At 36.5% G+C, this 24,648-nt stretch overlaps 1 protein-coding gene across 2 annotated transcripts in view; it reads left to right on the plus strand.

The window, feature by feature from the left end:
• Positions 1 to 24,648, plus strand: part of LOC134796340 (myosuppressin-like) — a 47,198-nt gene that overhangs the window by 22,016 nt on the left and 534 nt on the right. Inside the window, exons 1-2 of one of the 2 annotated variants that reach the window (XM_063768490.1) lie at positions 10,942 to 11,028; positions 24,027 to 24,220. In XM_063768490.1, coding sequence (XP_063624560.1) covers positions 11,015 to 11,028; positions 24,027 to 24,220 — 208 coding nt within the window. In that variant the 5' untranslated portion in view covers positions 10,942 to 11,014. Of the gene's footprint in view, positions 1 to 10,941; positions 11,029 to 24,026; positions 24,221 to 24,648 lie in introns of those variants that run through there. The other variant, XM_063768497.1, reaches the window with a different exon arrangement.

Consider the following 24,648-nt stretch of genomic DNA (forward strand, 5'->3'; position numbering starts at 1 on the left):
TTTTACCTTTTGGGTACGGAACCCTAAAAACGAGGAAAAGTTGAAATAAAATCGTAGATATAATGACTAAAGTCGATGAATGGATTATCCATTTTAATTAATTAAATAATTAACAAATATTAATGTCATGTTTTTCCACAACACATGAAAAAAAAAAATTAGTACCTGTTTATGTAGATTTTTTTTTGTTTACGTCGGTCGGTTGTCGGGTTTTGAAAAATCAAAATTTTTTGGGCGAAAATATTTTGTATACTTACTGGATATCCACAACAAGCTTTATCAAATAAGGTTATCTTCACGCTTTGCTAAATACGTTGTATGCAAACATGGGTTGTGTCCCCCCAGATTGTTCAAAGAACAACACCGAAGCATGTCGCCTTTGTAAAGCACTCATTCTTTATCTAATTTGTATATATTCCGTTTTCATGCTCCATGGCTTTGTGTACCCTACTTACAGTTTTTAGGGTTCCGTACCCAAAGGGTAAAACGGGACCCTATTACTAAGACTTCGCTGTCCGTCTGTCCGTCCGTCCGTCCGTCCGTCCGTCCGTCCGTCCGTCTGTCTGTCACCAGGCTGTATCTCACGAACCGTGATAGCTAGACAGTTGAAATTTTCACAGATGATGTATTTCTGTTGCCGCTATAACAACAAATACTAAAAACAGAATAAAATAAAGATTTAAATGGGGCTCCCATCCCATACAACAAACGTGATTTTTGACCAAAGTTAAGCAACGTCGGGAGTGGTCAGTACTTGGATGGGTGACCGTTTTTTTTTGCATTTTTTTCGTTTTTTTTTTTGCATTATGGTACGGAACCCTTCGTGCGCGAGTCCGACTCGCACTTGCCCGGTTTTTATTTCACATCGGCAGGCCAAGGCGAAGGTGCACTGATATCAAACCGATATAAATAAAAACCGGGCAAGTGCGAGTCGGACTCGCGCACGAAGGGTTCCGTACCATAATGAAAAAAAAAACGGAAAAAAAATGCAATAAAAAACGGTCACCCATCCAAGTACTGACCACGCCCGACGTTGCTTAACTTTGGTCAAAAATCACGTTTGTTGTATGGGAGCCCCATTTAAATCTTTATTTTATTCTGTTTTTAGTATTTGTTGTTATAGCGGCAACAGAAATACATCATCTGTGTAAATTTCAACTGTCTAGCTATCACGGTTCGTGAGATACAGCCTGGTGACAGACAGACGGACGGACGGACGGACGGACGGACGGACAGCGAAGTCTTAGTAATAGGGTCCCGTTTTACCTTTTGGGTACGGAACCCTAAAAATATTGGAATCATAGGTATCAATTAGCTGTTGTTCGTGTGAGCGTCTCGCTCGCACAAAAAGGTACATGTGCAGTGCTTGTGACTTGTGAGTGAAATGAACTGAACGCGCGAATGACATGCATGTTCGAATTGGCCTGTTTGTCGACTTCTTAAAATTTTTGGACACTGACGTAACTAAGACTTCTTAACTTTTACCTATGGGTCAATTTTTGAAGAGGGTGTTTTTCGACATTTGTATGGCAATTTTAAATTTTTGGAAAATCTGATTTATAATCATAGTTTTAGGAAGGGTTCTTAACAACAAAAAATATACTGTACGAGGCACCACTCTACTTTTTATAGTTAGTTAGATATGGACGTTTGAAGATCGACATTTGTATGGCAATATTTTGCCATTTGTAAGGCGCTTTTGACATGTATATGGCATTTTTTCGACATTGTATGGCAGTATCTACTTTTCTATGGCACTATTTATTATTTTTGTGGCATGTATAAGACCCTAGCGACAATTGTGTGGCACCTTTTCGACATTGGTATGGCATTATGTCGACATTTGTATGCCACAATCGACATTTGTGCAGTCTAAATAGCCGTATAAATGTAGCCAATAATATTTTTTTGCGAAATTTACTATATATTTTAACACTATAGTTGCAACTATTATTATAAAATACACATTTTTATTTCGACTGTGTACCAACATAGTAAGCGTCCATACAAATGTCATTGTAGTCGTACCAAAATATATCGAAAGAGATTCTTACCTGTTTTTAAATAAATTAAACTCTTTCCGCGTCCACATTCGATGGCAATCGACGCCCAACCAACCGCACTATTGCGTCATAAGTTTAATCTAACCGTTATTCAATAGACAAAGAAGATTTTGGGGGGTATCTTTAAGTCATAACAAAACAAGTGCCGCGCGGGACAACGATAAAAAGGCTTCCCTTGATTTATTAAATAACGCATTAATTTATCGAAAAGATTAAATCAATTCTCTAGAAAATGCTCTTTATAAAAATACAGTGTTATTCATAATACCTTGCGTTTTTTTTAAAGTATGGAATGTAATCATGATTTATTTCGACGTAAACAATATAAAATTAATAATACGTTACGTACATCCAAAGTTATGATTTTTTTATTGGGCTATGTCGCCACAGGGACACGCAAAAAACGGCAAATTTCGCCGTTTTTGGAACTTCAAATGCGATTTTGTCAGACACAAATAATATTTAAAGTACCTTTTTACTTTTTTTTAAGCTTGTAATACATTGAATGAAAATATATACATACCCAGTCTTGTAGTCCTACGGACTTCGAGTTTTAGCCGTGGGACAGCAAAAAATGTCAATTTGAAAATTGATTGATTGATTGAATTGATTTGATTGTAAAAATATTTATATTAACAAAATAATAGTCAGTATAGGTACAACACTTAGCTATAAAGCCCCTTTTGCTCGTGTGAGTACCTAATGTGTTTTTTAATACTTATGTTGTATCTTTTTTCAACAAAAAAAGTGGTACCGAATTTACCGATATTATATTTAAAAACATGTACTTATATCCATCTAGAAGTTAAATATCAGCCACACCGCTAATATGTAAATGTGAGCTAGAATCTGAATAAAAATATTTTAGGTATAATGTTAACAGCAACTTGCAACAACTCCAAATCTGGATTTAAATCATACTTACTTTATTAAAAATTAAAACAATCGGCATCGTCATACCAATGTTTGTGGTCGCAATACGTCCGATTATTCCCCGAGGAAATTCCGTTCATTGGATAGAGTTTAATCAAACTTTGTTTAGACATATGTAAGTGCAAACACATTTTGCTTTATTTATTTTTAATTAATTCTATGTTGGCAACAGAGTTCCCTTTTGTTGTTTAATAAATTATGTTAAATTGATATTTTACCAATTTTGAATTTTAAATACGTATATACCACGTAAGTGCTTTGGTGCTATACTGTCAACTTATGTGTAAAGTTTTAATAAATAAATAAAAATAAAAATTGCGTTGATGTCATACAATATCGGCAATAAAAAGCTCTAGTTCTGGGAGTGGGAATGTATATATGTATATTAGGATGCTTTATTTTTACACTAGAAGAAATACCACATTCCGAATCCCACGGGCACTTTTTGAACCCAGAACCCATTCTATAATGTTACTATGAATCTCGCAATCACGTCGCGCTGTAAACACACAAAAAATATTTGTAAATGAAAGGGAACAGTTAAAGCTAGAGTTGTGCTCTGCATATTTATTGTGCTGGCAATTAGTTCACGATGTAATTAACAAGGGCTCGTGGTAACGCATAATGTGGACGCAGCCTAATTCATCATGGCCGCCACAGCTGTCACTTTTTGGCGCGCAAAGACTTTAAATGAAGAGCAAGTTTGAGATATTGTTGAAATTGTGTTTTGAATCTGTTAGTTTTAAATTAGTTGTTTAGCGAGTGACTTCTTAGGGCCACTTGCACCATCCCGCTAACCCGGGTTGACCGGTTAAACCTGGAGTTACTCTGGGTACCAGTACCATTTGACACTGGGTTAACGGTTTAACCGGTTAACCCCGAGTTAGTGGGATGGTGCAAGTGGCGCTTAGGGATTAATAATGCGAGCTACCCGCTAGGCGGGTTCTCTATTCGTAGGCGCTTTTAGCACAAACGGTTAATATCGGTTATCTGGCACTTCTGGCAGTGAATGTGTTAATATCAAAGTTTCACTTGTCAAACACAGTGTAGGACTGTAGTGTACCTAATAATATAAGTTTAAGTTTTAAGTATTAAGAATAAACTTAAATGAGGTACTGAAGTGCGAATTATGTCTAGAAGTAATAAGATTTCATACATAATCAGGACGAGGAAAAAATTGTAAATCTGCGTTGCTGGGTTGCGTTTTACAAAGGTATGTACTCGTACCTAACTTGTAATATCTGTTTGACTCTCTTTCTAACAACTAAATTAGTTAGAAAGAGACACCGAGTTACTGGCTTTTATAAAACGCGACGCAGAAAGCTAGAAAATAAATCAAAGTAATTTGAAAATGGCAAATAGTTTCTAGTTTGGTGGCACATTCTACTGTAGCAACAGTATGCAAGATGCCTTCCTAAGCGTTGCAGTACCTAGCTTATGTGTGGCTACAGTATCAAGTGCTTCTGTAGGCCTAACACATGATTGGCGCGACAGTATCTCGCGGCGAGATAGACTACCCGTCTTTTACTAACTATGTTAACAAAAGAGGGACGCATAGTCTATCTCGCCGCGAGATACTGTCGCGCCAATCATGTGCTAGCCCGACTGGGGTTAACATTTTGCAATTTCAAAATTATCCCGCTTTCGAAGTTAGGTAGGTACCCCAATGCACCTTACACCATGAATTTACACAATAAATAAATTATGTATTTTCTTGGAATCGTTTTACCGCGTTTTTAGAAAGAGGCGTAGATATTTTCAACTGACTTTACCCATGCCATGGCATTAAGTTTCAAGAGCTTTTGTATCCTGATTGATCTACTGTGACTTTATTGAAAACCGCTTTGAATCTAAGCAATACATTTTATTTACCAATTTAATTTCACCTGACATTGATACAGACGAAGACTTATTCTGATGGACGCGCTTTAATACAACTAATTCAGACAAGTGTGCGTAAACAGAGAATCTAATAAGGATGTATTTGGACACTACGGAGGCATCGTGGGGCAAATAAAGCCCGGGGTGTCAGTCGCCTGATTTACTTCGTATTAAAGGTGTCGGGCCAAAGCCGGTGGACAAGCGTGGAATTACTTATCGCATTGTAGGCGCCTTAAAAACTGGTTTGTTTTATTAGTTTTTAAATGTCTGCAAGTCCCAACTATAATGGACATAGAGTCTGTGCGGAAAGAGAAGAGTCATGGAATGTATTGGGCCTCATACATTCCACGACTCTTCTCTTTCCGCAAGGACTCTTAACTTATTTCATTTCATGAGTGGCATTATGTCACTTGCATGAATTTGTAAAGGATTCAACTATTTAGCTATATGGAGCCTAATGGAATTTGCAACTATATTGGTGATATGAGAAGAGTGAACTTGTTTATACATAGATATATTTATTAAGGTTAAGATAATAAAATAAAGTAACAACGGTACTTTGTTGTATTTAACTTTAATCTTTGAAAGTTAAATGAGAACAAACTACGAGTATGAAACTAAAGACCTGGGTACCTTGGATGTTCCGTTTACGGTTATGACCCAGTTAAAGTGCTGAAAGTACAGCTTTATTTTATATAAACACAATAAGGACCTTATGTTACCCTTTTGACCTTATATTAGATTATACGGATGCATTTCTGCGAGTAGGTACCAACCAATATTTACTTATATGCATAGTATTTGACTTATATGCTACCACCCGGCCGTAAATAAGTTTCTTTGACGCTTCATCGGTCTAATTCACAGAAATATGAATATAAGGCCAAATTCCTTATCACTGCGCCATTCACAAATAAGCACGTCACTTCAACAGTCTTTTTGACCGTAAGCCAAAACTTGTAACTTCTTCAAAGATTATTCAGCACGCACAGACAGTTTACGTTATTTACATGCAAATGACTAGTTAGTATTCATGTATACGGGTCACTTTTCGCCATAATTGGTGTAGGCCTCAATTTCATAAGTTTATGAAATATTTACATTTCAAAGAAACGTACGGTTGTTTGAAATCTGATTTAAATGACCTTTCATTTTTGCTTCTATGTTAGGTAACTGTTTTAACGTTTACATATTAATTTATCTTGTTTTTGAGATATATTTTTTCCTTGAAAGCCTTTTTGCTCAATGTATCACTTACTCGTAGTAAAGCAATGCAAGGGAATTAAAAATCAGATTATATATATTTATCTATCTATTTACGAAAACGTTGCGCCGGAAGCTCTGGCCCGGGCACGGCTCGGTCTAACGTGAGTCATCCTTAATTCTTGTGTACCTATACAATACACAAATAAATTGCTATGCCGTGTATGTATACATGTTTACAGCAATAAGTATATTAGGTACTATTTTTAAACATGAGTTTACATCACAGCCATTGACATCGATCGATATTATAAGAGTTTAGTTATTACGGAAAGGTACCATGCAGGGGGGAAAGACAAGTTAAACATCCTTTCTATGCCTGTGGACTCTGTTTTGAACACTGTCAACTCGCAAATTGCATAGAAGAGGACACCTACGGGCCAGTAATAACAAGTCTGCAATCCGCAAACCGCACAATCTGGGCCAACTGTGGCATCAATTAGACTTGCTGCCATATAACAAACTAACGGCCCAATTCTAACAATGCTTATAAGATGTCACAGCGAAACGATACCGGTGTCATTCTTTTAAAATTATGGCTTCAGTCCAGTGGGACTATTTCGCCAGTATCCAGGTGTTAACAGCTAAATACGACGAGTAAAATGTACGGTTAGTACAAGACAGTGTACGGTGATTTTATTAGCTCTTGTAAAGCGATAGCTGAACTTTACAAGTAGCACGTGGACTACCGGCCGTTGACTCCAAAATGGTGGTTAAACGCATTTCAAGATTAATCTTCCATTCACTGCACACTACCACATTAGTATACTGTATAATAAGATTAATAAGCTATCGATATTACACTTTAAACAATATTAATAGCAAAAAACAAAGAAGAAGAAGACATTTTAATACCTAAGCATCGTTCGAATTGGGCCGTAAGGCATTATGTGTTTCTGTGTTTATTTATTTTTTATTTTATTTATTTTATTTCAGGCCCATACATAAATACCTTAAAACTAGCATACATATTATAAAAATATATTAGCAGGCACTACATATACCACGCCAAACAAAGGTGAAGTTTATAGACATAGTGCTTTATTTTCATTGTATTTAGGGATATTAGTTAAAAATACTAAATTTAATATACAATCAAAACATTTCATTAAATCTCAATATTAAATTAAATTATTGTAGAAAGACGTATCAAAAATGTTTACTAAGTAGGTTAAGATAAGTAGGTAACTTTAACTAAACTTTTATTGAGTAGGTTGTTACTAATTATAATTACGTTTAAGACACACTTATCTATAGTAGTTTCATAAAGGATCCAAAGTTATGTGTCCCACCAAAACTATTTATATCAACCCTACTACAAGTTGGTCCGCTTCGTATACTTCGTAGGTTTTAAGTTGTTTATTAGGAAATACCTACTGAAGGAAATTGCAAAAGTATTTGAATGCCAACAGAAATGAATGTTTGGATCATCATTCGAGCGTTTCAACTTCCTCTATGAATGAGTGACATTTTTTTTTTTTTTTTTTTTTTCATTTATTTATTAACACAAAATATTTACATATATTCAAAGAATTATGACATAATCGCTAAGCGACAAAGCTCTTTAATAAAGATTTTAAAATAAACTTCCTCTATTTAACAGTTAATTTTTTTTAACGAATTTGATGGCGTTTCTAGTTATTTCGAACTTGAAACCTGTAATCAATTTGAATTTGGAATATCTGCAAATGAATGATGATAGAAATCAGAAATCTATCTGGGTCAAGCAAATCTTGTCAGTAGCAAACGGCGGCAAATTTGAAAAATCGCGGGTTAGCAACACTGTGTTCGAATAATTCGAAAATCGCGTGTCATCTGTGTTTTATCTGTGGAATGTGGATCGTGAATGACAGCCATAATCTTGTTTGTTTACATTCTGAATCGTTTCTATTTCAAGAGATATTTCTGCTGTCACCATTAAATACTAATATATTATATAAGATTGTGCATGCCCTTAAGCAAAGCTAAGGTGCCTACAATGCCTACAGTGCCAACTGAGAAATCTAATAAAATATTAAAATCCAGTAGGTCTACCTGCGGAAGCAATGATTTTATTCATACATTCTTGTTTAACGGCATAGTCCGCTTCTAATTTTATTTTGAGATCTTCAAATTTCTTAATAATTTTGATAACATCGTTTTTACACCGCTTTTAAATTGTCCGTCCATATTAATAACAAAACAATTTCAAAAATTGTCAATAAACCGCGAGTGACAATTTGAATTGACGTACGTAGGGTGCGCGGAAAAAAATGATTTGGTTCGATGTACATTGCTGCTTTCTTAGCGCAATACTGCTGTTTGAGTGTTGCCCTACTTTAGTTTGCTTTACATTGCTACTGACAAGATTTGCTTGACCCACTATACCTACCTAAGCTATGTAAAGGGGCCCAGTGATTAACAGTCCGCCGGACGGTATCGGCCTGTCAGTTATTCGGAACTGTCAAAATTTTGTTCTAACTGACAGGCCGATACCGTCCGGCGGACTGTTAATCAGTGGGCCCCTGATGGGATTGTAACTGCGTAGGCAAACCTCATGTCTCTCAACCATATTAGTGCGATAGAGTGAGAGATGCGTTTCGTTCACTGCGGCGCAAACGGATGTCATTCTGTTTAGGCCCCCTGTTCAAAGAAGCTTGCTATAAGTATTTTAATTTTTGTATACGTATCTGTAAAAATGCCTGTATTACTTAAAGCAGGTAAGTAGATTGAAAGTACCTATACTATTCATAAATTATTAAGTACTAGCGACCCGCCTCAGCTTTGCACGGGTTACACAAACCTTAACAAATTATATAGGTACCTACCTAAACCTTCCTCAATAATCACTCTATTGATAAGCCTCCTCCACACTCGTGCGCGAATCGCGGCGCGAAGCCGCGATTCACGCGCATAGTCTGGAGGGGGCTATAGGTGAAAATCCGTTTAGTAGTTTTTGAGTTTATCGCGAACATAAATACCTACACACCAACAGACAGACGCGGTGGGGGACTTTGTTTTATAGTGTAGTTGATTTGAAACGATAGAATTAACTATGATACATAGGTAGGTACCTATTAAACTATGTCAATAGTGCAAAGGGTTCATGTACTTCGCAATGGGGTTAAAAACTAGCAATTTCCCATTACAGAGGGTACTTTACTTATACTTTGGCAAAAACCCAAAAGTCGTTGTCAGTAAAAAAAGAAAGAAAAAATGTAGGCACATTGCACAACCCTTCGCGCCTACATTTTTTCTACTGGCGCAAATGGCTTGCCAAATTCTAAAGAAAACCATCTTTTGTCTACAGGGTCTGTTTTCCGTTGACAGTTAAAAACGTTTTTTTTTCATAAAATATAGAATATAAATAAGTACAATACAATACAGGTAAATTTTGAGGGATTTTCGTAATTGTGAGAAACTGGTGGTGAAACAAAAAAGGATACCTAAGCATGTTTTTAATTAATACCAGTCAATATCTACACTGCAAATCTAAACGACAACTTGGAAATTGAAACACGACCTTAAGCATAAGTAACTATTTATTTACCTGGAGATTAGCAAGAAATCGATAGACTCTACCTTTAGGTACTTAAATGTGTACGTTTGTTTCGAAATACAATCAAATTGTTTTGACTTGCGTTGTCGCTTTGAATATGGTGGCTTGGATCTATTACGAATTTATAGTCTTAATTGTTTACGAGTAAACTTTTGAAATTGTTTTCATCTGTGGTGAAAAGTTACTCTTTGTTCTCAGTAAAGTTTTAATGCAAAATAACAAGTGTATTGGGTTCTTTTATAATTAAAGGTCAAGGTTCCTTTAAGGTCAGAAAAACAAATCTTTTTTTGTTTATAGGTCCAATTTTATTTCTGACACGTGATTTTGTTATACATAATTTTAATAGGCACTCTACAGCATGTATGAATTGTTACGTAGGTACTAGTAGTTTACCTCGAACTGTGAACTCGCGATTTAGTCACTCGTGCCACCTTCTAAATTCTAATTCTTCGCTAACTGAATTAAATCATCATTCGCTTGCCCTTACCCCATTCATTTGGGGTCGGCGCAGCATTTTTTTTTCTTCCATACCTACCTCTCTCTCGCCCGTCATCTCATCATTCACTTGCGTTCGCTTCATATCATCTCTCACACAGTCCATTCACCTTTTCCTCGGTTTTCCTCTCCCGTTAATTCCCTCCACATTCATTCGTAATATCTTTCTCGTCACATCCCTCCGCATCACATGCCCGTACACGCTAGGCGATTCGCTAACTGAACTAAATAGCGTAAGTTTTAAAGTGCCATCTTTCCTGACGTAAAGGGTAAACTATACATTGGGTCCTGAAATTGCTTGCTGTAATAAGGTCTTTATTTTTCATAAATAAAATTTCTCACAAACTATGTGACCAGTACCTATATCAAGACCCCTAATATACTTAATCAATTTTGGGTTTCCTAGTTCCATAACCCTCAAGGGTCCTAATGATGTTAGAGTCACTACCTATTTCATTTTGAGTCAATGTCAATACCCTGTATTCTTATTTTAGCTCATCAAACTCCTGAGTGAGGTCATGTAGGTGAGGAGTCTTATACCTAAGTTACGAGTATTACGGATTTTAAGATCATAGGTAATTCCACTGGTGCGTCCAAGAACTCGACTCGACGTATTCTCGCTTATGCCACTAAAGAGAATACGAGGCTTAATATCCAGTTCTTCCGCGTCACCGGCGGGGGCGCGTACGCATCGCATTGATAAACTGCAATGCCGTTCAACCGGCGACGGTTATAAATATAATTAGATAAGCTTTGAAAATAATAATATAACCCTTAAAGTTACTTTTAAAAATACACGTCATTATGTGTTTTCGTGTTTTTCAGTTTTAATTGAAATGTGATGTCTTTTTACAAGTAAGTCATTTTATTAGGTAAATTAAGTAAGTATTTTCACGTTGGGTTACGTTACATATGTATATACGTTAATCAATACATTCATACTAAATAATTGACACAGTTTTTTGCTAAATTGATTGATTCTCCAATTATTCTTTTTTTTGAAATTTTCCTTTATTTCTGCTAATTTATGACCAATTTGATAAAAATAGTGCTCGTAATCATGCCCTCCATTATTATAAATAGCTTTGTTTTGATTTGAGGACGTTGAATTGCATTATCAGTTGCATCATAACTACGTAAGAAGTAATTTAAAAATATTGTTCAATATATTTCATGGTAAACTTAAGTTCGTATTATTTTGGTAGGTAAGGTAAACGTACTGGTGCTTGACGCGGTCCCAGTACATATCATCTTGAAACTTAAGCCATTGTCAATAGAGGTAACAGCAAGGTGTCATGTCATCTATTGGGCATTAGCATGTCGAGCACTAGTACGTTTACCTTATAGGTACTTATACGAAACTGCGAATCTGACTTATCTGACATACTATAACTAAAAGTCCAAACATAACCAATCAACCTGTTAACGCAATATTTTCCGGTTTGTATGAAAATCTTTTTGCCTTAAATATTTTTACAGTTTGATAGATAGAAGACCAAGAAAGAAAATCTTAGAATGTGCTCCATGGAACCGGATTGTGTGGAAACACCGGAACAAATTGGTTTTCCCCGTGTTATAATAACACAAAGCACCTTAACCTCTTACCGATACGAAGCTATTAAAGTTCAAATTTCAACAAATATTTTTTATTACATGCAGTAAGGGGTTAACGGTAGATCATATTTGAATAATCTGTTGTCTTCATACCGTGCACTGTTTTGCACGTGCAAAATTTAAAGAAAGAAGTGCCATATACTTATATGCACTTAAGCAAAACTTAAGTATTTAGCAGGGTCTAAGGTAAGGTGCGGTAAAGCGGAGTTTCGAAATTGTGTAGATCCCTACCTAAACCCGAATATAAATCGACGTAATGGATGCTAAGTAGCTGCAGAAGTTTGCTAACTCAAAGTTAACTCCTGGGGGCCTAGCCAAGATGACAATCGTGTGCGCAACGACAACAAAATGCTTTCTGTCACACTATCACTCTTACAAATTAGTGCGATAGATAGATATATAGATAAAATCTTTATTCAATCACAACTTACATAACAAGACAGACAACGACAAAGACAGATAAGGAGACATACCTATAGGTAACGTTTTGTTGTCTTAGTGCAAACTATTGGCATCTTGGCTAGGCACCCTGGTGTGCCTTGCATACTCACGCCCGTTTACTGTTAATTTGAGTGTAAGTACTTCATAACGCCGATATTAAACTCCTAAGTGGATCGGAATATGCTCTGAATATTTTATTGCGGTGACCCATTTTATTCATTCTTATGAAATCCCAACTTGTATGTATACTGTAGATACCTACTTTAGTCGAAGTTGTCCATAAAATATGGTATGACAGTGATATAAAAGATGACAGTTAAACCTGGATAATTGAAATCTCAAGGGATCGGCAATTTTGTGTCAGTTAACCAGGTTTTTCATTTAAGCAGGTCGTGCCAATTAACCAGGTTCAAAAAATCGTTGTTTCAATTATAGAGGTTGCGTCTGACAAATTTCTTTTATGGAGGTGCAAATAATACGTTCTGGATTTCTGGTCTATATATTATATAACTTGTACTTTTACATTAGGTACATTAATTACTACTTTATTTTCTTATAATAGGCCCATAGGAAATTCATCACTATAGGAATTTGGGCAAACTCTAATTTCTTGTATAAGATATGCGCTTGTGCTCACAGTTGCTCACGAGGCACTTGGCTATTTGCGAGGTTCGTTTGGTTGCAATGATCGCGTTCGAGGTGGCAAAAATGAAAAAAGTCGTAGGTTCAAAATATCAGTAACAGATATTCTTGATAAAGACACACATAAATCTCCTTACCGAGATTTGATCCTAACAGTTAGTTACTTCTTAGTTCTTACATTAGATACTCAACTGTTGTGTAAGGGCCGAAGCTAAGAAAAAGCATACGAGCAAGAGGCTTCCAATTATCTTAATAACATGAACTGGTCTCAATCAGGACCGGATTGCCCATTAAAGTTCATCGCCGGTCAAAATTTCAAGTAAAAAATAGGTATCCTGCTCCGAAATAACGACCTTAGTTATAACGACGAATTTGGGTAGTAAGAGAGAAATCACTGCAGGGTAAATCTTATTTTAGGTAGGTTTTTTTTACTATTTTAAAAGAAAGCATAATAGTATTTTATACAATCGTGATATAATAGAGAGTTTTTCAGTCGAGTACCGTGTTTAAGCAACGAAGCTTGCTGAGTTGCCTAAGTATGGTACGAGATTGAAAAGCTTGATTATATCACTATTGTATACAATACTTTTTCTACGAATCAACAAAAATAATACTTTAAAGTAGTAGAATCATACAAACAAACCAAACCAAAAGTATTCTAAAATACGCGAGCAGTTGCGATACCTTCATACTGGTACGCGCCCCGGCCGCCGCGTTGGTCAACGACACCTTCTCTTATAAGAAATCTTAATTCAATAATTACAGTCGACGAGTAGAAAAATAAGATAATTTCTTTGAAATTCGCCGTTTTTAAAAATGCTTTATAGTTTTCACTTCTGCTTTCAGCGTGTAATAAGACGACAATTTTAATTTAATTTTGAGGTCAACCTCCTCGGTTTCAATATTCTACATAGATATCTATGTCTTATTTATCGTTTACTTATTCCAAAAAAACGATCCAAATATCCGCATCCAATTAAAAAAAAATACTAGATACATTGTAATAACATTCTAAAGCTTATACATAGAAAAACGCGGACACATTCTCCGCCCCACCTACTAAATAAATACATAGGTACTTACCGATTTTCAGACCTTCACATTTTTCCCTGTCCTCTTGGCGTGAAATGCTCCGATAAACAATTGATTTTTCATCTCTCATGTTCGGAAAGTTCACCTTTCATAGGCTGATAACCGGGTGGAAAATTGCATTTCTCACCCTAGGGTGGAAAGTAATTTATTTTTAATTTTTACTTCGAGCAACGGCTAACAGCCATATGAGTGCCATATTATTTAGTTAAAAGCTCTCATATTAGCTTCTGCATTACTGAAATTGGCGCTGTTTACATTTTCATCGGAAAAAAATCTAAAACCATAGACAATCCGATCTTAAATTGGGATGTGTCTGAAACGGCCTTAATGTATACGCGCCTTAAAAAAAGTTAAACTGAATGAATGAATGTAATGTAATGATAATATTTTAATAAACATTCATTGTCATTTATATTAATTTATTAACAATTACTTAATGTTTATATATGGTCAAGCAAATCTTGTCAGTAGAAAAAGGCGCGAAATTCAAATTTTCTATGAGACGATATCCCTTCGCGCCTACATTTTTCAAATTTGCCGCCTTTTTCTACTGACAAGATCTGCTTGACCAACTTTATTTTATACATTTAAATATTAAATACAAGTAGTATAATTTTATACACAATAATAAATATTTTGACAGTAGCAACATTTTTATTTTCATAAAATAGAAAAAAAAACTAATTAGGAAAGGCGGGAATAGGTATTCACTAAATAAACTGTTGACTTGTTGAGACATTACTTGCTCTGGTTCAAAATGGATTTTTCAAGTGATTCGAGTGACATAAACATAGAATTACCTCCTGAATCTGTTAAAGAAGAAGCAGAAACAGTGGTTGATAATCTTTTACCTGCATCTTCAAAACAAATTAAGATACCTAAAGGCATACGAGCACTTCATGAATTGGAGAAGCGTTAAAAAATTGAAGTCGCTGTCGGAAAACGTATTTTTGACTTATTTCAGTAAATTGTCTAAATCATTACAACCTTCCACACTTTGGAGCAATTACTCTATGCTTAAATCAGTGATGAATACAAAGCATCAAGTGAACTTGAAAAACTTCATAAATACTTACCAATAATAAACCTACATTTCTCGTGTTTGACTTTCCTCATAGTCGAAATGAAAAGTAGAGTGTTTAACTCGGGTAAAAGTAACCATCTCACCCTCGAACTATTGCGGGGAACTACAAAATATCACGGGTGAAATGGTTCACTTTTCACCGTTGGTTAACAATCTACTATTCAATGGCTGTTGTGTCGCGGAGCAGGATATTATTACTATTTACCCTCCAAAGTTTGATATTTAGGACGTGGCATCGCCACCAATCGTGTAAGTAGGGACATGATGACCACGTCACGCCACTTTCTCAAGCCGAATCGGGCCTTTTGTAGCAGACATAATTTGATAAGCTGCGAAAATAACTTTATATCTGTGTCAGACGAATCGGCTCGGACGTATTAGCGATAATTCCGGCATAACGCCGCAAAGCCTCACAAACTGAGCTTATCTCGCCGCGTTGTCCTTTTTTGGCCTTGTTTGTTGGGATGATTAAGCAAAGAAGATATTGTTAATTATGTTCTATAAAGTTAACCTATAGATAAATTCCCACCCTACATTCTAGCTTGTAAAGCTGTTATATAAGTTGGTCACAAAATAAGTGCATTCCCGTTGCCAGGCAGGTTTTGGGATTGTACTGAGCAACTTTTACTATGGGGCCGGAAATCACAAAAAAAAATATGGCTGGTCCATTTTCTATGGGAGGGTAATTTTTTTTCGCGATTTCGTTGTTGGTCCCATAGTACCTAAAAGTTGCTCAGGATCCCATGACCTCCCTGGCAACGGGAATGCACTTATTTTTTCGCTTATAAATATTTTCCATAATGTCAATATCCAGGGAGGAAAATGAGGACTACGTTTGTATGGAGAATCGACTGTCCCCTATAACTATCAAAGCGTATTGTATTTCCATACAAACCAGTTTCGAGGCGGTCGTCCCCTGTCGTCTTTAAAGAAAGTAATAGTTACAAGAAAATATATATTCGAGGGTCACCAAAAACGTCGTATAAATTAAATGCAAAGAAGGTTGGTAAAAGGCAATAAGTTTTGCGTTTCAACTCATAGGCATTCCAATATAACACGTAATATTTGGAATTCTTCGGATCGGTTTCACCCAAATGTACCAATGTGTGGAAAACGTTGGAAGCCAAGTATGTGCAATATTTAGTTAGTAGATACCTATGCGTGGGTTTTTAGTATTTCATATGAGTTTGTTTGACAGAGCAGGGGATAAAATAGGGGTGGCTTGGGAGATCGGTTAGCAAAAAAGATTTCGACGAGTAACGATATTATTAATATTCGGTATCATCGGGTGATAAAACAATATTATTTTAATTGTTACGTTTGCTCGGCTAGAAGTTAAAGCTAGGAAAATGCAATAACTATGTTCTTGATACGCAATACCGTATAATAATATCCTTGTTATTCTGCGCTTTATGTAACTGGAGACTCCCTCAAAGAAATGCGGATGCTTTTGCATTCTATACTATTCTTTATGAATGTACGTAGTTTCTTTTAGCGTAAAAGCTCCTTTGAGGGCGGCACGGGCGGGCGTGTGGGAAAAATCCCAATTTTATTTCACTCTACACGAACTGACCTGATAAGCGATAACGCATGACCTTTGTCAAGACGCTGACACTCGGAGTTCTACGCTACATTGGCCAAAGTATCTTTAGGTACTATGATTGAGGAAAAATGATGAACAACTGTGAAATTACTAAGTATTGGCCAAGAAAGAAATAGTTAGGTACCTACCTACCCATCTACTTATACTAGTTATACCTACCTATTGTAGTTAAAGGGTAATTGGAGTGGTCAACTATTTCGTATTGTTAGCGTTTAGATCTATAGGCCTACCTATCGCTCATCTTAATAAATGTATTAATTACTTATATCATTAAAGACTATCATAATAAATGTTGTTTTATCATATATTGCATTAAATAATTGCATAAAAATACATATGGTGTTGTCCCCGAGTCAGAATGCTGCGTCACTCATAGCAAAAAGTTAAAACTAAAATGAAAAAAAAACCGACTATAAAAAGGATAATAAAATAAAACATTTTCCCCTTTATATGCACTTTAGTAGTCTGTTCGAGATCCTGAAAACGGTGAAAAATAAAGATAATACTCCTAAAAATACGTGTGATACCTCATTAGATTCGTCATGATGCCTAGAAAAATGTATTCGAAGCGTGTATTAGCACACAAAAAATATCAAAAGTTATAAACAAACAAGGGGGGGAAAAAGTAGTTATGTTTTATTTCCCCAATATCTCAAAAAGTATTAATGTTTAAGAAAACAAAATTAATATTATAAAAGAAGAGGATATTTAGAATAAAACACTCCATACTTGCAGAACTGTATCTCCATTATTTATACTTTTTATTCAACACTGAACACAGCCCTCCGCGCCTCATTTTCGGGAAACGCGCGTGGCGTGAAAAAGCGATTACGTAACATTAACTATAATTTTAAAGGTATTAAATATTCCTTGAAAAATTTAAAAGAAATATGGTGTATTTAGAACATGTCAACAAATGTAATAGTTGTAGAAATTTATCTTAAAGTTATTTTTTCAACAAGTTAGGCAATTGTTAATGAACAAAATATTCTCGAAATTCCTTCTTTATTGAAAACGAAAAAAAATAGTATAAATAACTATTGTAAAATTTCGGTGCATTCTAGAGCCTTTCTCATATACACGCTTAATAAGATCACGTTATAAAAGTTCTGAAAAAAATAATAGTTTGGTTATAATATTGTTTTATATTTTACAATTTTACCTTGATTTTTCGTTTTTCGTCAATTTTTTATGTTATTCTAAAACTTATTTTAAGCAAAGTATTAATTTTATTAAAACTTTTATAATGTGATCTTATTAAGCATGTATATGGGAAGACCTCTAGAAAGCGACAACATTTTAAAATAGTTATTTATACATTTTTTTTCGTTTTAAATAAAGAAAGAATTTCGAGAAAATTTTGTTCATTAACAATTGCCTAACTTGTTGAAAAAATAACTTTAAGATCTATTTCTACAAGTATTACATTTGTTGACATGTTCCAAATACAACATTTTTTTTTTTAATTTTCAATCAATATTTTATATCTTTAAAATTAGATTTAATGTTACGTAATCGTTTTTTCACGCCGCGCGCGTTTCTCGAAAATGAGGAGCGGAGGGCTGTGTTCAGCGTTGAATAAAAAGTATAAATAATGGAGATACAGTTCTGTAAGTATGGAATGTTTGATTGGAAATATCCTCCTCTTTTATAATATTAATTTTGGTTTCTTAAATATTAATACTTTCTGAGATATATTAGGGAAATAAAAAAAATCTACTTTTTTCCCCCTTTTTTTGTTTATAACTTTTGATATTTTTTGTGTGCTAATACACGCTTCGAATAAATTTTGCTAAACATCATTACGAATCTAATGAGGTATCACACGTATTTTTAGGAGTATTATCTCTATTTTTCACCGTTTTCCGTTTCTCGAACAGACTATTAGTAACTAATAGGTTAATAATACCCCCAAACAACTAATGGAATTATTTCTTTCTTATCGAACAATAGAGTCTGGCTACTGAAATATTACACAAATGTTTGGCGGGAAATTCAAAAAATCTTGGGCTGGTCACACTTTGTGTAGTAGGAATTATAGTTTTGATACTAGAAAATATTTTTGATTTTCTGTGCACATGTAAGGTAAGGATATAAGTTAAATATACGTTGACGTGCACTCAAAGTCAGTTCATATAATTTCTACCACTATGTAAAGTACAGTCAACAATAAACACATATGTTAACACTTTCTCACCATATACCATTGCAACAAGGCGAAAAATGAATTGTAGTGTAAATAAGACCTAGCTCGATAATACCGTAATATTAATCCATCACCAAAACAAATACATAAGTACTATGCCAAATATGCTAAATGCTAAGTATCAAAACATTTATAGAGCACCAACCTCCTAATTTGTTTACATTTGTTTAGGAGTTGTAAACATTGCAGTTTTTCGTTATACAACGCTACACGTCGACTTCGCACATTGTCGTAATTACACTCAGCGTCAGAAAAATCGCACATCTTAACTTTTTTCTTTCAAGCGGTTTTAAACCTTATATTATATAAGGCAAGATAAGACTATGGGGCCTCATTTGAAAGGTTATGAAACCCTCTATTGGGAAATGTCGTAAAATTGACGATCTACCCCATAAAAAAAAGATAATTTTCAGGAAAAAGGAATCAACGTGTATTCAGGTCAAAATTACAAAGAATAAAAAACACTACAAAATCAACAGATACAGAAAAAAATAAACTTAAAACCTAGTGCTGCCTCCTCTTGCCCTCCGAGTAGCTGCCATGCGCTCAGTTATGACTGTCACGAGTGCCACGTTGCGTTTTTAAGGAAAGTTGTTCCACTCCTCAATTATGGCGTCTTGAAGCTTGTCGAGAGTGGCAGGAGCAAGATCATGTGACCGCACCCTCCGTTTTAGCTGATCCCAGAGATGTTCGATTGGGTTCAGATCAGGGCTCCTTCCTGGCCACTCCATTACGGTGATCCCAACCTCACACGGGCGTTGTCATGCATAAACTGTAAGTTGGGTCCAACAAAACCAGCATATGGGACCACATGCTCCTCCAAGATCTCCGTTATGTAACGCCGAGCAGCCAGGGATCCCTGGCTGTGACCACCTTCAGAGCGGGAAATGCACACGAGATCAGTTTTCCCGTCGATCGAAATGACGTCCCAGAACATGCGAGATCCACGCCCTTAGCAGACGGTTTCTTCGGTGCAGGCTTGCGTGAATTGCTCTCCCTGCGTCCTGTATACCCTCCTGCACCTGTCGTTGGTGTAAGGGCACTCCCTCGTCTCGTCAGAAAAGAGGACATTCCTCTATTGTTCAAACGTCTAATCTTCGTGCAGTCGGGAAAATTGCCTCCAGGCTATTCGATGTTCTGGCTTTAATTGGGGGCCTGTAACAGCTCTACGGGGCAACATTCTCTTCCCTTCCAGCCTTCTTCCGATCGTAGAGATGCTTACTGATGTTATTCGAGCTGCTTGAAGCCGCTGCTGCAGCTTAACAGCGTCGGAGAAACGGTTCTGCAAAGAGTTCGATACGATAGAGTTCTAGCGGAAGAACGGCGTTATCTTCCAGATCCAGACTTCCTGATGTAATCATCAGTCTCCTGGAACCGCTGCAAAACTCAACGCACTCGGAAACCGCTTATGTTAAATCTTTCAGCATCTTGATACTGCCATAGTGCTGTTTGCAGCATTGCCACCTCTTGAGCTGCTTCTTCTGGCCTGGTATCCATATCAAAGGGTTTTTTGATGCTGTAACTGTTCAGTAGTGACCTCTGGAGAGCGAATGACCCATAACAAACCTTTACCCCTCATTTTATACACGTCCATGTTTGCACAAGAAGGGACCCATTAAAATCGGATCTCGGTCCTTTTTTAAACAAAACGCCGATATTTGGTGATGGTTGTTTTTACGGAAAATGACGATTTATCTTTTTAAAGGTAATTAATTGCGCTTTTAAATGATACCAATATTGACAGGGTACCATACATAAGATAAGAGCTATATTTTCTTGAAACGAATTTTTGGTGAGGTGCGATTTTTTCGACGCCGAGTGTATTTACGAGCTTAAATAATAGTTTGCGAACCTCACTCAGTATATATGTCGCAGTCGGATCGTATAATCCGCCGTATTACATTACGGCTAGCCGTTTTCAAAAACAGGGGCGTTTTGAAATGCGGCGGTTTAACGATTAGCCGGATTGAATGCGGCTGAATGAGAATCCGCCGGAATGTATTCGGCGCCATACGTTCTTCAACACGGCTAGCCGTAATGTAATACAGCGAGTCATTAGCCGCCGCTTTGACAGTTTATAGTTCCCATTTTTAACACCCGTGGCGCTGCCTCACAAACGCTGGGGTGTCCATCAAATCTGGAGTTCGTCGGACAGTTTCTTTTCAAAAAACATTTCCATCGCAACTTAAGTAGACGGAGCCCCGCTTCGCGGGGCTCCTATTTCTGAGCGGTTTGCCCTGAAGTTTGCATCTGAAGCTACCTAACGAACCTAACCTACCTACCTATTGATTAGTGAGACGTCCGTGAAAACATTACACTTTGGGGAAAAAAGCGTAGGTAGGTAAGTAGGTTAGGTTCGTTAGGTAGCTTCAGATGCCCGAAGGGCAAACCGCCCAGAAATAGGAGCCCCGGTTGCGGGGCTCCGTCTATTTAAGTTGTGAAGGAACTGTTTTGGAAAAAAAAACACATGTAGTGCGGTGGGACCATGGTAAAAATAAATTAAATTGCAAACATTGTCAAACTCCGGTTACGTAGGCGACCGAAAGAACTGGTCACTCTACAATCTAAAATAGTAGTACGATGCGGCTAAACGTAGGCCGCCTTATTAAAGAACGTATCGCAATGACAATCCGGCTAATCGTCGAGCCGCCGCATTTCAAAACGCCCCTGTTTTTGAAAACGGCTAGCCGTAATGTAATACGGCGGATTATACGATCTGACTACGACATATACATTATTCATATTATTTAAAATAAACCCCTTATAAACCGCAAACAATTTGAATGAATGACATAAATTGACAACTGACTTTTAGCTTTTTTTTTAATCATAGACAATTGGTGATACAACAACGAAATATCTGTCAACAATTTTTGGCTAGCCAGACCCTACCAGGGTTGACTTTCAGTTCGTCAGTGTGTTGTCGCTGTTAAGATTTGGCTTAGCGCCCACTTCAAACATATCAGTAGCAGCTAGCACATATAAAAGCACGTATCCTTTTTGAAGTAGTTTTTAGGGTTCCGTACCTCAAAAAGAAAAAACGGAACCCTTACCTATAGGATCACTTTGTTGTCGGTCAGTCCGTCCGACCGTCTGTCTGTCTGTCAAGACCCTTTATCTCGGGAACCGCTGTAAAAAAATTAAACTTCTAAGTTAAGGTAAAAAAAAAGATACGGCCGTTTATGCCGCAAAAACGTATATTTCGACACTCTCAAGGGAATCAAAATGTATAGGGTACTTCTTGGCAACATACCTTACTACTCGGAGTAATTAACAATGGAGCCGCCATTAACAGGCGTTCCCCTCTGTCGAAAATAGGCGGCCAATGGTCAACCACATGTCAACCATATGTATGGACTGACGTTTATCTGACATGACGTACCTATACATTTGATGTGCCCCTCCCCCGCAAAAAACGGCAGACTATTTTGTACCGAATATTTTAGACATGGCGTCTCCGTTGGTTATATCCTCTAAGCCTTACTAGAAGTAAATAATATAATAAAGTTGCTTGTTAATATTGGAAAAGCAAAATTCTTTCGATGTGACCCATCGTAGTCATTGATTAGTGTTAGTTAAAGTGCGAGTTCATATATTATCTGCTATTTGCGTTTAGTAGCAAATGTATAACTCGCACTAAGCTTTAATCAATGTATAAACAGGCCCTATAGGTAGGTAGGGGGTGTCCCCCCCCCCTGATATTGACGTTGATGTTTCATGTTAAGAATTACAGATGGCGCTTCAAAATGGGTACAAAAAAAATGGTTGTCTGTAAAGTCGGTTTACGGACGATAATTTTGCGTGATAACGTCATAAAAAACATTGATGAAAAATTGCATACTTTGGCCGTAACGTTACCATGGAGATCTGTCCACAACGTTACCATGGAGATCTGGCCACAACGTGACACTTTTTCGTGCATGCTACCGGTGTTCATCGATTTATAGACGTTATCACGTCAAAAGTTCCACGAGAGGGCTCTCTTTGTCCTATATATATTATTATACGACTCTTTAGGGTACTTCCACTACTTCCTGTTGACCTAAATCTATAAAATTTGGCAAGTAATATTGTCTTACACTACAACTTACAAGTACAGGGAAAAATCTCAATACTATAAATTTCTAAAAATATAAAATAATAAGTTTTTGTACGGAATTAAGTTAAATTGTACCCTCGGTGGGCGAGTCCGACTCGCACTTGTCCGGTTTATGTTGTTATGTGACCTCTAATTGGCCTTTTCTAAGAACTTTCAGTGTTGCCCATCATGTATGTTTCACGTATCGTCTTCATGATTAAATTGCGAGTAGTCGTTAACGTCTCATCGAATATTAAAATTTATATATTTATACATATGAAGGTACTATTCCACTTAAGTAAATATGGAACCATACCCTGCAAAGATGCCGAAATATTGTTTCAGCAGATTTATCAAAGAATCTTTTATACCTAACACGAGTTGAATAATGGAGTGTTCATTTTCGTGACACACACAATAGCTAGTGTAGTAATTCGGTATTTCAAAACCTTATTTACGAAATAGTCTTAACAGCTATAAAATGGATTACTATATCTAATGTATTTCTAAGAATGTAGTCTCCACAGTCAACCTGAAAACGGAGAAGTATAGGATGAATATGAGAATCTTCACCTTCTCCTGAAATAAAGATTTCATTATTAAGAAATATTAGAATAGGTAGGTAGAATATTAGAAATGTATCACAATATATTCGTAATTATAAAATATAAGTACATACATATTAAGATTATTAAAAAAGATAGATCTCAAAATTTAATGATTTTAATGAGAACAAGATCGATTGAGACTTTGAGATGAGACACACAATTATCACCTATCGGACCTACATAGCTAATTCTATTGACAATTAGGCCGGTAGGTTTTCGTATTTTATTGGTGCCTACTATAGCAGCGCTTAAATTATTTTCCCACTTTACTTCCGACCCTTCTTCTTATTAGAGGCAGTCACATAATATGTTTGCTCTTACGCAGTTTTTAATCTAAAGGCATAATCAGTACCTATAAAAATGCTTGTGCCGTACACTGGTGGTATCCCGCCTTAAAATATGTCTCGCCCTTATCCACTCTATTAGGAACTGTTATTGAAATTGCAGTAAGTACATTATATTAACATATTAAACAATTTTTTTAGAGGTGACGCGTGTCGTGTTTGGGCGTTGTGCGCAGTGGCGGCGCTGGCGGTGGCGCACGCGGCGGCGGCGCCCGCGCAGCTCTGCTCGAGCGCCGTGGAGGACGACCCGCGCGCCACGCGCTTCTGCCAGGCGCTCAACACTTTCCTCGAGCTGTACGCCGAGGCGGCGGGCGAGCAGGTGCCGGAGTATCAAGGTAGGTACACTTATAAGTAGTGTTTCTTTTATTTTCTTAAGATCGCTATCCTATATCCGACTTCTCTACGATACTTCAGTCTCGTTCGGATGCAATGGCGTGTATATAGATAAATACGATACGTGTCATGTAGGCAACTAGGAAGTACGGTAACCACGGGTAATAATTAAAAAATAAAAACTTTTTACCTTAGCACAAGAGCTAACGACCTAAACTTACCTATCAAAGTCTAGTAGTCGCAGACCTTGTATACTTAGGCTTAGTTTTTAAGATACCCAAAGGAATGCGATTCTGAGAGCAAGACACTGATTTTAAAGCCCCTTTGTAGGTAACGACGAACAGCTGCCTGGCACCCGGATAAGAGTAGTAGGTATTTTACAAACGAACTACAGGGGTTTCATTGCTCTAAAAATTGGACACCTTTTTCC

This window comes from Cydia splendana, chromosome 1 (assembly GCF_910591565.1).
Source record: "Cydia splendana chromosome 1, ilCydSple1.2, whole genome shotgun sequence".
NCBI classification, from domain to species: Eukaryota; Metazoa; Arthropoda; class Insecta; order Lepidoptera; family Tortricidae; genus Cydia; species Cydia splendana.